Below are 18581 nucleotides of genomic sequence, written 5' to 3'. Positions count from 1 at the left end.
ACTCAATCCCGGAACCCCAGGATCACGCCCTGAGCCGAAGGCTCAACTGCTGAGCCACCCAGGTGCCCCTGAGTTTTTTCATTTTATCAAGGTTTTATTTTTTTTTTCAAGATTTTAAAATATATCAGTAGATAGTTTTTAAATAATAAATAATATTATCTTTTTACCTTCTCCAGCCTCTGTAGTGAGGTTCCTTCTCTTGTTTTTTATATTAATTATTTGTCTCTCTCTCTCTGTCTCTGATTTGAGTCAGCCTTGTCAAAGTTTTAAGAAGTTTGTTAGACTTTTTAAATAATCATCTTCCGGCTTTGCTAATCCAATTTTAATTTTTCTCTCCCTTTTATGTTCTTTTGGTTTTATTCATCATTATTTTTCTAATTTCTTGAGATGGATATTAACTCATTAGGACTTACCCATCTTTCCCGTTTATGAATTTAAGTTTATAGCTTTCCTTTTAAACACTGATTTTGCTACATTCCACAAGTTTCTTCATGAATATTATCATTCAGCTCAAAATATTTTCTAAATTTTATTGTGATTTCTTTTTACCCACTAGATATTTTAGAAGTGAATTTCTTAATTTCCATAAACATATACATTTTCCAGATTAAAAAAGTTTTTTTTTTTTTTTTTAGTTTAATTGCATTATTTTCACAGAGCATATTCAATGGATTCAATTCCTTTAAATTTGTTGAGACTTGCTTTATGGCCCAACACATGATAAAGTTTTGAAAATGCTTTGTACCTGTTTAAAGAGTTGTTGGGTGCTGTGTTCTAATATACATCAATTAGGTCTATTTCTTTTTAAAAAAGTATGTTATTTATTTATTCATGAGAGACACAGAGACACAGGCAGAGGGAGAAGCAGGCTCCCTGCAGGGAGCCCGATGTGGGACTCGATTCTGGGACTCCAGGATCACGACCTGAGCCAAAGGCAGATGTTCAACCGCTGAGCCACCCAGGTCTCCCCAATTAGGTCTATTTCTTAATCATGCCATTCAAATCTCTGTTTTCTTCTGTGTGTTCTATCAGTTATTCCCACAATGTTTGTGAATCTATTTCTCTGTATGGTACCCTTTTTCCTTGAAATATTCTGAGGCTATATCATGAGGGGAATAAGCTTTCAAATTGTTTTATTATTATTATTTTTTTTGTAGGTTATGCCTTTTCTCGTTGGGGAGTGTCCCTGTGAATCCACAGTAATGCTTTTTGACTTAAAGTGTCTTTTAAATGATGTTAACATACTCATACCGATCTTAGGGCATGGCTTCTAGTAACAAATTCCCTTTTGTGTGTTGTTTGAATACTGAACAACCCGTGTCCTATCTCTGGGGATTCTTTGTTTCATTTGAGCAATCAGCTGTCAATTTGCTATTTTAGATGATGAAACTGTATACTTTTCCATCCTTTCCCTTTCATCCACTTTGGATCCTTATATTTTTTTTGTCAGTAGCTAAAAGACTGTTTTTCCCCCCTCAAATTCTCAGAATTTGCCTTTTATTTGGGGTTCATTTACTTGCTATGTAATGGCTGAATTACTCAGGTGAGTTTAAATTTACCATTATACTATAATGACCCTTTAATTTTAATATCTTTTTTCTCTGGATGGTTTTATTTTTGCCTTTCTTAAGTTTAGTTATGGTGTGTCTAGGAGGGAATTGCTTTTCATTTACACTGTAGCAGTTTCTTACTATTTCTTGAATCTGTTGATTCATGTCTGTCTTTAGTTTTGGAAAACTGTCATTAACTGTGCTATTGTTTTATGACCTTTGATCTCACCAGGTCATTGACTTTTCTTCCCTTCTCTTCAGTGTTTCATGTGTCTGAATTTCATTTTGGATATTTTCTTCTGATGTGTCTCTCAGTTTTCCAATTCTCTGTTAAATTATTTCTAATGTGCTGTGACACGCATCCATCCATTGCATTCTTAATTGGGATTATTGTATACTTCATTTCTAGAATTTTTCTTTCTCTCAAATCTACTCTGTAATTTTTTGTGATTTTCATTTCTTTGCCGAAATTTCCAATTTTTAATTTTTACTCCTTGAACATAGTAAACCCATAGTTCTAATATTTGGAGCCTATTTGCTTTTATTGAGCATTGCCACTACTGATTCTCATTCATGACTGTTGGCTTTTCATATGCTTGTTTGTCTTTGTGTGACATTTTACTGGAAAAACTGGTTTGTTTGTTTCTACAGATCTAGAATATTATATCCCCCCAGAAATAATGTGTGTATGTTTCCAGAAATTTTTTCTGTTGTTTCTAAGAGCCCTAGCAAGGTGATACCACCTTATCTTGGCTCTACTTACATTTCAAGCTGGATAATTCTTTATTGTGGGGATGTCCTATGCCTTACAGGATGTTTAATAGTCTCTCAGACTCTTCCTACTAGATATCAAGAGTACCTCTTCCCAGTTCTGATAATTAAAAAATGTCTTCAGATATTGTCAAATGCCTGTTGGTACTTGAGAACCCGTCTTAACCTCTTATTCAGTAATTTTTACTTTGCAAGGATTTTTCCAGTCTTTCAAAGGAATTAAAAAAAATGATGTTAAAAAAATGATCTTGTTTTTCTAGTTGTCTACAGTAAAAACTAGATCCAAAATCTGACAGAGAGACATATATGTATACACATTCCTGCTGTTTGTGACAGCAGGAGAACATCCTGTCATATCCTATGACTTATCTGCAACTATGGATGTAGGGATTCTATCTAAACTGCCTGCCTCTCACATGGGCCATTCTGCCACTTGGTAGAGGCTTTCTCTTTTCCTTTGCCATGCCAGGGTTATTTTTGCTATTAAGACATTCTTCAAGACAAATGTCTAGTGAACAATCTTCAACTTTAAACTTCAGTGGCCCAAGCTCAAATATTAATATGTACCGACTGCAAGTGCTCTTCCATTTTTTATTCATGGTGTGTTTCCTGCTTGGTATATTGTATGAGATTAGGGGCGATTTCTAGAATAGCTACTCACAGAGAAATCAGGGGTCCTAAAAATCATCTAGTCCAAACAGTTGTGGAAATTGAAGTGTAGTAGTTTGTATAAATAATACATTGTCATGGAATAACTGGAACTGAAAAGAAAAAAGCCACCTCTAAATGAATAAGAGCCAGAGTGAACCAACTCACATGCAAACCAGGTAATAAAGTGACAAGGCTTGGATTGAGGATATTGACAACACTTTCCCATTGTGACCAAGAGGGGATGATCCCAAGCAATACTGACTGTTCCTATATGAGAGAAAGAAATGACATTTATTGTTTTATGTTAGGAATTTCTGCATTATTTCTTTTTTACCCTTGACAACCTTATGGAATCTACTTAAGATCTTTTTTTAATCTCCATTTTTAATGAGGAATCAGTGGTTTAGTGTGCTGTAATTTGCTTCAAATCACCAGGATAATAAGTGGCCAAACTGGGATATTAGATTGGCTCTACCCTCTAAGTCTGTAACTTTTTTTCCTTATATTTTGCTATAACCTCTAAGTCTGTAACTTTTTTTCTTATATTTTGCTATTCCTACAGTTCTCTTAGGGTCATGACTTTTCTTTTTAGGGCATGTATTTAAAATGTATATTTCAGAAGCCCATATTTCTCTAAGTTACCATTGAGTCTTAGGTGGGAATCCAGTGAGAAGAAGGACTCATATCAGAAAGGTACTCTTTGGAGAGCTGTGAGGTGGCCACCAGGAGACCCTGGTGGGTCTTACCTGTCACACAAAACCAGAAGTAGAGGCTAAAGAATATAAGTGCCTAATTTTTTAGATTTGCACCCTTTCTCTTCTTCTTAGCTCCACTTTTTTCTTCTGTGGAATAAATCCCCCTAAGTGCAATAGTTTCTCAAAGATGGCCAAACCATTCTGGTATTAGGATCTAGGAAGGAAATCTTGGAAGATAAGGCAAGGTATTGGACAATTTGGTAACTCTTGATGTTTTCTAGAACTTGGAGGATGAGGGAGGGTATGTTCTTTCTTGAAGGAATTTTCTACTTCTAGTTCTGGCCAGCATGAGAACACTGAGAACTATCTAATCATTTGTGATTCCTTCACTAGCAATAAAATACTCTTCCAACAGGAGGATTTAATTTCAGCAGCAAATAACTTCAAAATGACTCTAAATGAGGTCCAAATGGGTCTCAATTTGGCCTCAAATCAAGCAATGGACATGCCACAATATTGGTAGAAGGCTCTGGGAAGTTCTAGCACTACACGAATGTTTAAACATTCTTTTTGTTGATAAGATATTGTTTTACCTTGTCAGATATATTTCCAGATTGATTATGAGGTTAGTTCAGGATAATTACTCACAGGTAGATTAGGTGGCTGCTTCTTTTCCTCTCACTGCATTCCTCATTTGGTTCTCACCAATTCCTACTCATTTTTGCATGGTGTTATACTCTACTTCATCTCATCCACAGAAAGAAGAAAATTCTGGAAGTTGCATATTAGCTGTTCCTTAAATGATACACACACACACAGCCCCATTCTGTTAGTTTCTTTGGCTTTTACAAAGTGTTGGTAGCTTCAATACTCTTGTGCTAGATATTTGATAAAAACTACACTAAGATTTGGAAAGGTAGTATTTTGTGAAAAAGAAGGATCTTGTTAGAAGGACAATGTTTTTGACATCTCAAAAGTAAGATTGTAAGACCACCAATGTGTTGAGGTCTATCTATCTATCCCCATATTCCCTGGATCAGCTAATTTTATTTCTGTGATCTTAGAAATAAAATAGTGGCTGAGAGTGTTTCTTTGGAGTATCTGAATTTTGGTTTCTCCCCTTACCAATTGCATGGGAAAGCTATCAACTTACCTAAGCATTGCATAAAAGTTTTCTTATTTGCAAAATGGGGATAGTAGTAATCTTTACCTCATATTAATTATGAGGATTGAGCAAATAATGCATATACAATGCTTCATGTAGCACCTGGCCTATAGAAAGCTCTTAATACATACATACTTTAAAAAATCATGGTAAAATATATATAGTTTATGATTTTAACCACTTTTAAGTGTACAGTTTTATACATTAAATACATTCACATTTTTTTTTATGATAGTCACACACACACACACACACACACACACACAGAGGCAGAGACATAGGCAGAGGGAGAAGCAGGCTCCATGCACCAGGAGCCCGATGTGGGATTTGATCCCGGGTCTCCAGGATCACGCCCTGAGCCAAAGGCAGGCGCCAAACTGCTGCGCCACCCAGGGATCCCCTACATTCACATTGCTATGTGACCATCATCACCATTCATCTCCAGAATGTTTCCAGCTTCCCAAACTAAAACTCCATACCCATTAAACAACTCCATTCCTTCTTCCCTCTAGCTCCTGGAAACCATCATTCTACTTTCTTCTTTCTCTCTCTCTCTCTCTTTTTTTTTTTTGACAATTTATTTATTTGACAGAGAGAGAGAGAGAGAGAAACACATAGGAGGAGCAACAGAGGGAGATGGAGAAGCAGACTCTCTGCTAAGCAGAGAGCCTGATGTGGGGCTGCATCCCAGGACCCCAGGATCATGACCTAAGCTGAAGGCAGCCATGGAACCAACCCACGTGCCCTCATCATTCTGTTTTCTACCTCTATGAATTTGACTTGGATATTAATTTCTTGTAAAATGAAATCAAACAACATTTGTTCTTTTGTGACTGGGTTATTTCATTGAGTGTCATGTCTTCTAGGCTCATACAAGTTGTAGCATGGGTCAGAATTTCCTTCCTGTTTAGGCTGAATAATATTCCACTGTATTAATACCTACACAGTATTGTAATAGTCAAAGTTTTATTCCAGCCACCAAAAAATATGATTTGATTTACTTACTTCCAAGACACAGCTTCAGTGGGGATCAGCATCACTCCTAGCCATGACAAAAAAATGCAGGCTTATGACTGAGGAGTCAAATTTTAAGGTTACCTTTGAGTTCTTTTCCCCGTTAGTGTTTATAAAGTCTCAGTTTGGACATATCTCACTTTCTTCAAGACAAGTATTTCTGTGCTCAGATATGCAGGTAAAGGGAAGGTTTGGGGAAAAGGAGAAGGGAAGACTCTGAAAAAGAAATCTGATGTTTAGTTTTTGAACAAAAATAGGAATGAGAAAAGGAAGAGGAAGACCAGATAGAAAGAATAGGGCAAGCTACTTGGACAGATTATCCAAAGGTGGTTGTACCAATAGATCTCCCATATCACATTCTCTTTTTACAATATGGTGTTCACATTCCTTTATCAAGAGGTGGAGTCTAAAAAAAGACGTGGAGTCCAATTTCCTTCCCCTGCAACCTGGGCAGAATTCTATAAATGCCTCAACCAGTAGACTATCATGAAGGTGACTGGATGTGTCTTCTGGGCTTTGGCATTATATGTTTTGCCTTAGCTCCCTCAAGCCGCCCTGTAGAGAGATGCTGAGTCTCCCAGCCTAGAGCCAGCACCAACCTGCCAGTCGAGTGAGTGTAAGTTCCAGCCCCACTCAAGCCTTCCAGTTTTCAGAGGACTGAGGACCCAACAGACATAGTCCTACAATCTTATGAGACTCTGAAGTAAGAACTGCCCAGTTGAGCTCTTTCCAAACTAACAAAAACCATGAAAAAGAAGTGATCATTCTTGATTTAATCCACTGTTTGGGAGCCTTTTTAATGCACCAGTTGATAAATAATATAGTTATCTTCTCTCACTGTTCATTATCATACAATGATTTGCATGAAGTAGATCTACTTTGAGAGGACTTAAAAGGCATCCAAAGCAACAGTGCAGGCCAACTGTCAAGTCTTTTATTTCCATGAATACATCACAGGCAGATAAAAGTGGGCAGCTAGAGTCTGATGTGGAATATTTAGCCTCAGAAATTTATGGCCTGTTAGTTGGACCATCAGCATACATGGACTACTTCAAGAATAGGCCAAAATATATATATACCTCTAAATTTATCAGTAATCCCTCAGCAAGGGAGAGTAAATTTTGATTAAACCAGAATGGAGATTCTTCCTAAGATGGACTGATATTTTTCCTAGGTTCCTTGATACTCAGGCTTCTGTCTTTTGCTAGGTGTTCTAATTCAGAACACAACTTTAAAAATTAAAAAAATATATTTTAGAGAGAGAGTGAGCAGGGGGAGGGGCAGAAGGAGAGGGGGAGAGAGAGAGAGAGCATCTCAAGCAGACTCCCTGCTGAGCATGGGCCCTTCCCTCCCGCAACATGAGGCTCCATCTCACAACCCTGAGATCATCACCTGAGCTGAGTTGGACACCTAACTGACTGAGACACTCAGGTCCCCCTGAAATGTCACTTTAATAATGGTTTCTACAAACCTGTAGGAGAATTTAGAGCCTTTCCTTCAAACAGCAGTTCTAGAATATTTCTCCATAATGGTGTATAGGTATCTCCCACTTTCTGAAAGTTCATTATTTCCCTTTAGTACTTGTTTTTGCTTCAGAAGAAATCTGAAGAAGAATTTTGCTTTTATAAAAAAAAAAAGGCAGAAAGCAAAAATGGCATGCACAATTGTTTCACAGTGAGCCTTATAGAGGCAACATGCATTCAAGCAGCAGAATGGCCCCTACGAGTTCCTTCCCCAGACCTATACTCAGCATCTCAGCATCAAGACATTATGGCTTTGAACAGTGTCTGTGAACATCTGTGCTTTATCTTGATTTATTTTGTGTATCAGTTAGTAAGATGTGTCCTGAGGTATCAGAAAAGTTTAAGAGAGGTTATTTCTGGGGTCTGGGAATGCTCAAATAATTTTCCGTATAAATTAAAGGTAATTGCTTCTTCACATTATGCCATTTTGGCTATGAAAAGTTTCACAAGCACACTCTTACTGTCAGATTGCAGGGGAGGGGAGACCTGCATTTTGGAGAATAGTTTAACATGATGAAAGAGTTAAGCAGTGGGAAAGGCTTTGGCCTTAGGGTCAAGAGATTTGGATTCTAGTCTTATGTGTTCACTAATACTAACTGTAGTTTTCAACAAGTCCCTTGGACTTCAGTTTGTTTTACTCTGTGAAATAGGAGATTTCATCTGATGTTTGAAGATTTTTGCAGCTCCATGACTCTATGATTTAGAAATTTCCCAGTGATGAAATGTCTCCGCAGGTAGTAGCTATGTCTGTTCATTAAATGTATCTGCATAAATTGGGACATATTTCAGGAAACTTCTAGAACTTAACAGTGCATAGCATTCAGGAACACTGAGTAAATAAATTTTAAAAAACACAAGCACACTTTTATTTAAATGGAAGAGTGTTTTGCTGAAAGTCCGTTCTTGTTCATAAATATTTGCATGTGTCATATCATTGCTTGAAAAGAATTTTGTACCTTGTGCTTAGTGCTAGAACACAATACAGTTTCATTTCTGTTCTGTTTCCCAGTTTGAAGTCACCAATACTTATGGTTCTGCCTGTATGCCCCCACTTTGGGCAATTTATCTTCAGGCAGTATTGTTTTTGTCAGCCTAGCTGAGCCAATGCCTGGCTGGTTGGCCTCCAGTACCTAGCCAGATTGTCCGCTGTTGGTGGGATGGAAGAGGGAGAAGGAAGGAAACAGGATGGACTTACCATTACCCAGCTCTTGCAACTCAGTAATAACACTGTGCTTGAGCAGCAATGAATGTCACAGATGACTGGCATCCTCCACAGGAAAGCACTGTTGGGAGACTGTCCTGAGTGTCTCCTGAAAACAAATCTGCAGCACACACCGGCAGACATGAAACCAAGATTTATTAAAATATTCTCATCATATTTACAATTGGAAGCCATGAATGCAGTTCTCTGAAAATTGCAAAAAATAGAGTTCTCTTAAAACAAATTAACAGAGGTATCAACAGATTAGGATAAATATAATCTATCACAGAGCTAGAATTCTTTGAATAGACAATCTACATTTTCTAACCAATATATATTATATACAAAAATACACTTGATGTGGTGACCAAATAGTGTCAAGGAGGAAAAAAAAATATATATAGACACACACATTTCATTATGTACAAGTCAATATTGGTTCCTTCACCTTTTTTAAAAATAAATACTTCATTTGGTTGCAAATGACATTTACAAATCCAACTAATGAGCATTTCTCAGCTTTGACAAAATTAAATATGCAAATTAGAAACATATATTTTTAAAAATTTAAAGGGAAAAAAATACCTGAATCCAATGAGCTTATATTAAAAAATGTCCAAGAGCATGTAATGTAAGGTTTCATGTCTGTAAAGTGCCTTCTCATTTCTCAAACTGTCTTCGTTATTGCTTAAAATCCTTTAATATTACAGATTGATCTAATGTTTAACAGAAAAGCCAAGATTTTTCCAGGGCCAAAAATTAACTACTTAGGAACATGCTTACACTTTTTTTTAAAGCACTTTCAAGAGTGTATCAGTTACTGTTGATCTGAAAATAACCGCAAATTGTCAACATCCTGATCCAGATTCGTGTAGATGTTTGGATCATGAGTAGTAGTAAGAATGGGGTGGCAATAAAAAGCCTGTGATTCAAACTATTTGCACAGAATTAAATCAATTTCTTCAGCAGTGCAAAAAAGTTACTTCAGATTCAAAAATTTAGTCTTATGCATCGTAGATGGTGAGAACCTGGACTGATTTCTAATTTATCAAACTCCCTAATTAGGCAGTTTTAAAGTACAATCTAAGAGAAATTGAAAAGCACTAGAACCCTCCCTTCAACCTTCTTAAAGGAGAATAAAATGAAAAAGAAATGCATTTTCCATCTCTTTTATGGATTTTTCCCTCTTTGCCTAAGTGATGAGGTGATGCTGACATTAACAGGAGGCAGTCACAGCACTGTGTCTCACTTGGTGACAGCAAAGTGCCTCGGTCCAAAGGGCTGAGGAATGGCGCTTCATGCTGCGTGGGGGGAAGAGCTAAGAAAGGCTAGGTCCTAGAGAAACTAGAAAGATAAAGTGAGCGAAAAAGCTGTGGGCTGTAAAGGAAGGGGAGGCCAAAGAGCAAGTATTAAAGCAAGAAAAGTGAAATGAAGTTAGCTGCCAAAATGACTTTGGGACAGGCACAGAGAAAACAGGAAGGCGCATGCACACTCCGCCCCATGGGAACGAATCTGAAAGGTAATGGAATAATTTCAGCAAGCACAGGCCAGTCTCACCAGGGTACCTGCTTTCCCAGCACGTTGTCAGGCATGGACCGATACCAGAAACTGAACACTCCTGTTTGCCTAATACGGATTCCTGGAGCCCATGATAGAAGACGGCAAAAACCACCAGGCCCATAACAGTGCATTATACCAGCAAAGCATTGCACCCCGGCCGTGTTCAAATTTTCCTTCTCTCCGTCTCATGCTGTACTCCCACAATCCATTGCTTACCATCTCCCAAGGCCGTAGGGAGATGTAACTGTGTGGATCAAATGCATCAAATGCTTGCTTTTAGGAAGCAGCGTCTGGGGTCCAGGGTGTCACTGAGAAAATTAAACCCTAACTGACTTGAAGTAACTTAACTTGTTAGGCCTGATTCCTATTAGGATGCTGACTGATTTCACTTAGGTTCTGGGCATACAGCTCAGGGCTGAATTTCCAGGCCAAAGTATGATCCCTTAAATCAAAATCCAGGGGCACCCTGCTTCCCACGCTAGTCTGAATTAAAACTCAATGAGAGGAAAAAACTATGATGAATCAATGACATGTTTTCTCTAAACAATTATTCAATTTCAAATTTTGTAAGTTTCTGCCATTTTAGGAGTATTTTAGATTCCTTCTCAAAAGGGAAGTCTTTTTTTTTTTAATGCTTATTGTCTTTGAAGATTATATATTTTGCTAACAGTAGGGTCATATTATGTGTGTCTTGAGAAATTGAAGAATTATAAAATTAATGATTTGGTATAGACCTATCCTTTTGGTGGACCCCAAAATCCTATGTATGGCACTCTGGACAGACAGAAGAAGTGCAGTACTTTCCTCTCATTTACAGATTTGTTTCCAAAGGAAATGGATGTCTTTGGAGGATTATACAGAATGCAGTTCTGGTGGGGCTGAAACCACCATCTTTAGGCCTTGGTGGCCAGATAGAAAAAAGTAAGACTATAGCTAGGGATAAGTTGCCAAAAACAAAGCGGGGGGGGGGGGGGAGAGCTACTTAAAGTTTGCTCAAACCTACTTAAGATGTAAAGATTTTGAATCTCTTTCTAGTCTCTTATTGGAGAGTAGTACAATTTTTGTAAGCTATATACCCATTTTTATGCTTCTCATAGAAACTTAGAATTCAAAATCTGCCCCAAGAGTTCCCAGAGAGTTGATCATTCCTGTTTATTGTCCACACTGTGGGGAGGTAGAGAGTAATTTCCCTGTACACTCAGAGGTCTATGGGACTAGCCTTTCATTTTGGAAGGATGGCCCAGATGAATAAACAAAAACACATTTGTTTCATGAGACAAAGAATAGAAGCAAGCTCTGGAAGAGAACAATGATGAAAGGAAGCACAATTTTGCCAAAGATGTTGACAAACCACAGTGAATACATGCCTAAGAATGAATCCATGCTAGGTATAAGATGGGGGCTCCCAAAATAGTGAGAAATATTCATTCTCTCAGAAGACCTCCTTAAAGTTTCAAAGACCGAAAGCCCCTTGGTGTCTGCACAGGTAAAATTTAGGGAAATGCTCAGCCAACAAAATAGCCTAAATATAGTAGAAGTTGTTTATTCCATGGAGAAGAACGCCAAATTCTTGGGAGGTGAATTTCTGCTGGAAACTATGGGCTCATTTGCATCTTCCTAGCCCAATGCTCTCAAATTTCACACAAACCATAAAAAAATAGCTCCCAGAAGTATTTGGATTAGCTTTTAGAAAAGGAGGCAGACTGGGGTTTCTTAGTACACTTAAGACAAGATTAAAAAACAGAAAATCATATGACCATATAGATGGAATGCAGAGGGATAAATTAATGGCTTTAGCTACCACTTTCCTATAAAAAAATGATATTAACTTGGTCTTCCCCAGATCATGGAATGCAGGCAAAGTTCATGAACAAGTACTTCATAGATGTATATACAATAAAGTCCAGAGTTCATTTGAGCTCCTGACTGAAGTGAACCATCATACCAGAGAAGAATGAAAACAAAAAGGTGTTTTTTGTGTGTGTTACTGGTTATCACTGGGCTGGGCTGGTTGAGAGTGGGGGGAAGTGAACCCAGGAAGCTCTACTTGAGGACAGCTGCACAAGGGCTTTGTGAGAGTAGTTAGCTAGCTGCCATTTTAATATCTTCACAGTTCCAATTAAATTGTCAAGTACATGAACTTCCACATCCTAGGTGCATATCACAGCGTTGATTAAGAGTCTTGGCATGAATATGGCTACCGAACTGGCTTCAACCCTGCATGTTAAAATGCTCTTGAATTCACTACTTCCCAGCAAAGAATCCATTTGGGAGAGTTTGGGAGATTGCCGACTCCTTGGAAGGGGAAATAAAGAATTGTGAAACTAGCATTCAGTACTCTAAGAAGGTGTCAACAACTGATGGGTGTGCAGAAATGCCACAAAATGGGCCTCTCGCTCACATACAGCTATGAGTAACAAGAGCCTAGCGATGCCTGGATTTAATTGCTAACGGGGTTATAAATACTGTGATGTGAGTCTGCAGCCACCACCACGCTGAGGCCAATCTCTGAAGGTGCTTTTCTTTAAGTGACTTTTGCACCAATAATAGAGAAGATTCCAAGCAGCTGGATTGTTTTTCTCTATAGCCAGAAGACGGAAACATATTCAACACATGACTTGCATTTTGGCAAGGCTAAAAACGATTCAAACTTTGCAAATGTTAAATACTATTATTTTGGCAACATAGCCTTCTCTTGTGTTGCTGATTTCTTCATGATGACAAAGTAGCTGACATGAATGAAAGTTCATTTCTTCATTCAGTCCACTTTCTTGAGCTGAATTATTCCTAAAGGTACAATAGGTGAAATGTAGTTCTGACGGCCTTCCAGATGTTCTGCACATTTATCAACTGCTCTTAAGAGAACCCAGAGTAAGGATGGCGGAATGGTCTGGCCACTTCTTCCACAATATCACACCACTTCTCCATATATGTGGCTTTTAAAAAAAAGTACACTATTCAGGGAAATCCTTGACTCTTTCAAATCCACACTCTAAAAATTTCCTGTTTGAGGCTAAAGTCTCAAATGGGCCACAGACAGCTCTTACTTTGTCCATACTCATCAGCTCTCACGGCTGTTCCAATCTTTCTGTGCTCAGGATTTCCATAACTTTGGATTTCACAGTATGTCCACATTTGGTGTGGTTTAGAAACTAATAAACTAATTTGTGAAATACCAAATCTACTGATGTTTTTTTCTTTCCCTTCTAGCTTTTGGTCACTTTTTTTTTTCCTGATTAGAACAGGCACAATGAAAGAAAATCATGCATGAATCTAACTATTTTATAAAATGATATATTTGATATTTGGATCAGATATTTTTTGGGGAAAAAAAGCTATGCATTTTGGACTTCTTTCTTCTTGACACAGAAAGCTCCAACTTGGTTTTTATCTTTATTTGGGGAGGGGAGAATACCACAAAATAAGCCTGATGTAGGAGGTCAGGGAATGAAGAGGTTTCCCTGTTAAGGTTATAGTTTGGTTACTGGAAAAGAACCCATAGGTCTGCACTACTGATTCCCCTCGATACTCAGACCAGGCACTGTCTTAGGCTCTACTGTGGCAGGCAATGTTGTGTGCAATGATCTGTGGCCATGATGTCAGGCAAGAGAGAAACAGAAACAGAAATGAGAAAATGTAACATTCAAGAAAGCAAGAATATCATTAAAATGAAAATACCCCCACTGCACACAAAAAATCTACAGAGAGATGTACAGTCCCAAGCCAACAGGCTAATCTTTACCAAAAATAACACGACTCTTCCGCTACATCCAATCTTGGTCCTTGAATGAACCATGGCAATGACTTGCACATTTTGCAGGAGGTTTCCAATCCCCCACCAGAGTTTTACTCCTTCCTTCAGTTTTTCCAGCTTCTCCACCAGCAGCATATGAAGTGTTTCTTTAGGAAATGCCTTTCTTTATGGTTCTTAGGAAAAAGAGAGGTGCCTAAAGTGGGCCCAGTAGCTTACTGGGGGGCAAGAGGGGACACAAGACTAGCACCCGGTCTGACAATTGATTCCTCAACCACACCACTAGTTTGTTTTGGCTAGGTCATTTAAAGATGTACTCACACAGCTGGGTTTCCTTATTCTACTTCCCAGTTTTCAGAAATTGTTTTTCCATTACTCCTAGATACTTGTGGGGGGGCATTTGAAGAGACATGTCAACTCAAAGATTCAAAAGGCAGCAGGACCATCATCATCATGATCATCTATTTCTGTTTGGCCACACTTTTCTCTTTCTGTGACTCCCTCCCACCCCCACTGTTAAGCTAATTTTTGTGTTAAAGACCACATATCACACCATCTTCTAACCTGATCTTTGACACCTCACAGGCCTGATGCTTTTTACCTAACATGTTTATATCATGCTTTAGTGTCATGTATGATAACTTGTATGCTTGATGACGATTGCAGGTTACTCATGCAAGAATCCAAATTGCTATCCAACTAACTATGCTTCAGGAATGACTCTTGGCTAGAAGAGATGATGTTGCTTCTACGTCAAGGTTTTTCAGAGTCTGGTTAGTAAAGGTGGGTGTGAGTGTCTTGTTAAACACAGAGTAGCAATACTGGCCACTCTACCTCTAGTTTGGGGAGGGCTGTTCTTAGAAGAGCTACTCAAACCCTGCTTGGCTAACATGCTCAAGCTGCTTAAGTGGTACACTTACTTCCTCTCCATGACAAGTTTGGAGAAACCTGTTGCATTTAACATAAACTCAATTGCATTTTAGAGGGATTTTTTTCAAGGGGCCCCAGGTTGTTTTAGATGGCCCACCTTGAACAAACTCTTGTGAACTTCTACTGAGCTTGACTTGTGTTAGAAATAAAGGCTGTGCCAACACTGCAGTAAATGTATGAACTTGGGAGGCAGCACTGAGATACACATTGCAGGATCCAAGTTGGGTAAGAACAATGGAGATTCCACCCTAGTGTCTTAATACACTAATTTACTATATTTGACTAGTCGGATAAAATTACCATGTTTCCCCAATAGAGCAGGCAAAGTATAGTCTTTGGAAACAGGTATTTTACTGCCAATTTCTAGTCTGTCCATGTGGATGGAATCCTATGTGGGCTGCATTTGTCTAACTTTCACACTAAACATTTCCATTCATTCTTCAGCACTGGTTCCCTGAGAGCATGCATATTCTTGCAGGCCATAGTGACAGCCCTGTTTACTGTCAGTGATTTTCTTGGGAGTATCCTTCTTAAAGACCTGAAGTGGACCAGGGATCCCCTTGAAACCACCTGCTGCTCTCACCCATCAAGTCTGTGGGGACCAATGAGGATTTCAACACATGTTGATTTCACTGAGCTCAAAGTTGATCCCCAAGGAATAGGCAAGACAGGCACTTTTCTCCCACATGATAATACAAGAAGGAATGTCACAGAGCAAGGACTGTCACAGAGCACAGGATGGCTGTAAGTGGAATTTGTTTTAAATTGATGAATTTCTTCGGTTTTCTTCATACTTAGGTGGAAATGAAGACAAATAACATAAGAAAACAGTATGGAAAGCTTCTTGCTCCTGAGCAACTTCCTTTAGTGATGTCAGTTCTTTACCAGCTTTTTTGTTTTGCTTGTCTCATCTCTTACGTTGAATGGGAAAAGAAGAACCCAACTATGCTACCATATTCCTTTATTTTGAATTATTAGAGAAGGTGGTTAGCACCTGGACAAATATGGCTTCTGAGATTTGATTTGATCCTGATTATATTATATTAGGATACAGTTCTGCTTTAATTAGCTGACTCTATTAGGGGTTCCCTGAGGGGGCTAATAATTGGCAGGCAGTCCTGGGTGGACACTCAGGCACCTGGTGAATTGAGAGGTTCTGGGAAGAGGCTGGGGTTAGGGGCAAGGCCACACATGGAAGCCCAATCAGGAAGGGTTTTAAGGTTCTTATACACCTCTAGACTGTTGTCCACCAACTCAAGGAGAAGGTTTGGACCTCTTTCCCTTCAAGGCAAAAATGGATAGTCTTTGATTCTCTTCTCAATTCACCCCCAGTCCGCTCTCTTTTCCTTTCACAAGACAGATTTGAAGAGAGACAGCTTCAGGAAAAAAGTGTCAGGGGAAAAGTCCATGATGGTTTCCCTTGTGATTCAAGGGGCAGTGGTCATATGGGCTCCCAGGATCAGAAAAAGCTGTCTATGAGTGATATTTCACTCAAAGCTTAATATTAATGTAATAACCTTTTCATTTTGACATAAAGAACTTTTTTATGCTCTTAATTTTTTCAATGTTTAAGACTTTTGCTTCACCTTAGGTCACAGGCCTATCAGTCAAGGTCACGATGAAAGGCTACCAGTAGCATTCGCTCTCCTGTTTGGAAACTGCCTCCTGAAGGTGGTGGGAGGTGTACGGATGCGCACAGTCCCAGAACACAATGCAGGGCGTGGCTGCATGCCAACACAGCCTTACCCATTCATAAACAGTCTGAAATGTGAAATGTGCTGTTACTGGGTCACCTGCCCAAGCAGGTACTTTGACCTCCAGAACTGTGGTGGCTTGGGTATCACTGTTTCTCCAGGGGTTAGGGTGCAGAATTTTGCCAGGCAAAGAAACCACAATGAACTTGCATAAAAACAAAGAAATAGGTCTTGCTCACTGGTTGATGTCAACTTCCTGTCTAGTAATTTCTTCTTCAGGATGAATTTATGGCTATTTAGTTCCCTCTCCATCCATGTATAATTCCATCTCCATCCTTTCCATAATATGAACAACAACAAGGACAACAAAATAACTCTTTCTCTCATTTGGAAAATAAATAGTCTAGGATGGCTTAAAATATAGTTTTGGTAAGTTTCAACATTTTTGATGAGAAAGATGCTTTAGGATATCACCGCAACAGGATCAAAATTAAGATCAATAGTCACACCGCAGGGCATAAAGACCAAGGCTTGAACTCTCTCAAGGCAACTGTCATAGAAGATCCTTCTTTTCTTCTGTCAAAAGTTTATATATATCAAGCTTGTATTAGAAAGCTTCAAATCTCCACTTTTAAAACCATTTGGAAAATCTTGGTATTTCTTCTGGTCTTGTAATGGAGTGACTTTGGACCTCTATAAGAAACAATAATCAAATATTCCTGCAATGTTCTCTTAAACAGTTTCTCATTGTTCCTGTGCCTTAACAAGGGACTCCCTTAAGGCATGGGGTGCTCCCTGCAATGACCTCAGAAGAGATGAGCAAAACAAACATTTGGTGATATATCTTTCAAGAACTTTCTGCAGCACTAATGTTGCAAAGGACCATGCAAGAAAATGCATCTTGCTGCCGTCATTCTCACATAGCTCTGTGTTAGTTAGTGGTCACGCTGGCTTCTTTCTGACGCAGTCTTTCTTTCTGTTGTTTGAGGAAAAAAATAGGAGTTTATTATCATTCTTTTTTCTAAATTTTCATATTCCCAAATTTTGATAGATTTTTCAAAGTTTTGAGATGATGAATAGAGTTGTACTCAACTCTACAATGATGAATAGAGCTGTACTCAATGCCCTAGAAATGCGAGTAATTCTATCCTTTCCTGAAATCCTGTTACCTGCTCCTCTCACCCTTACTTTTCAAAAGCAAACAACGAGTAACCAGCTAATCAATCAATGATACCCATCTAAAAGAATGACCTTTAACATGCTAGGCTGGTCTGCTCTCTTCCTCTGTGACAAAGAGCCTAACTTTCCAGCATTGCTCAAAGACTCCTCCTACCCCCGTGTTGTCTTTTTTTTTTTTTTTAAGTTTTATTTATTTATTCATGAGAGACACAGAGAGAGAGAGGCAGAGACATAGGCAGAGAGAGAAGCAGGCTCCCTACAGGGAGCCTGATGTGGGACTTGATCCTGGGATTTGATCCTGGGACTCCAGGATCATGCCCTGGGCCAAAGGCAGGCATTTAACCACTGAGCCGCCCAGGCGTCCCCCATGTTCAGTCTATTAATGGAATTAGGGAATGCTTAAGAAATAGTTTCTAGGGAGACTAGATAGAAAAAAAAATCAGTTTCCCACTTGAATGCAACTGCATACAGCTAGGTTGGTGGACCTGAACAAAGGCTATGTGAAATGGAAGAGGAGCAGATTTAATTCATGCAGCGTGGAGGAAACTTCCAACTTGCCATGGATGTTCTTCTCTGCTCTCCCTGAGCTTCCTGCCCAGGGACAGCCTTCTGAAGAGGAAGGACATGAAAGTCTGCTGGCAAGATACAAATACAGACAAGAAAATGAAAAACAGAAACATGGACCCTCACTGTTGCTAGGACTTTTGAGAAATAAAATATTAAGCCTATTGTGGATGGGTGTGTCTACTCTTTGGGTGGGCAAATAGAAGTCTATGAAAGAAATGGAAGAGGTATATTCCTTTGCACAGAGAGGCCCCTTGTGAACAGATAAATCCTCAGCTGCCTATGACATATGAGATGTGGTGCACCGAACTACTAACTGGGCCTATATATAAA

At 38.8% G+C, this 18581-nt stretch overlaps 1 protein-coding gene across 19 annotated transcripts in view; it reads right to left on the bottom strand.

Moving 5' to 3' along the window:
- FMN1 (formin 1) overlaps positions 1–18581 on the bottom strand; it is a 438849-nt gene that overhangs the window by 12829 nt on the left and 407439 nt on the right. For 6 of the 19 annotated variants that reach the window (XM_077880462.1, XM_077880465.1, XM_077880461.1 and 3 more), the window contains one exon: positions 8565–8777. In XM_077880462.1, coding sequence (XP_077736588.1) covers positions 8565–8777 — 213 coding nt within the window. Of the gene's footprint in view, positions 1–3137; positions 3240–4315; positions 4463–5837; positions 5875–5908; positions 7450–8474; positions 17482–18581 lie in introns of those variants that run through there. The other 13 variants (XR_013369924.1, XR_013369926.1, XR_013369923.1 and 10 more) reach the window with 13 other exon arrangements.

Source organism: Canis aureus, chromosome 32, assembly GCF_053574225.1.
Source record: "Canis aureus isolate CA01 chromosome 32, VMU_Caureus_v.1.0, whole genome shotgun sequence".
Taxonomy (NCBI): domain Eukaryota; kingdom Metazoa; phylum Chordata; class Mammalia; order Carnivora; family Canidae; genus Canis; species Canis aureus.
Note: the sequence above shows the minus strand (reverse complement) of the source record. Positions and strands in the feature narration are given on the sequence as shown.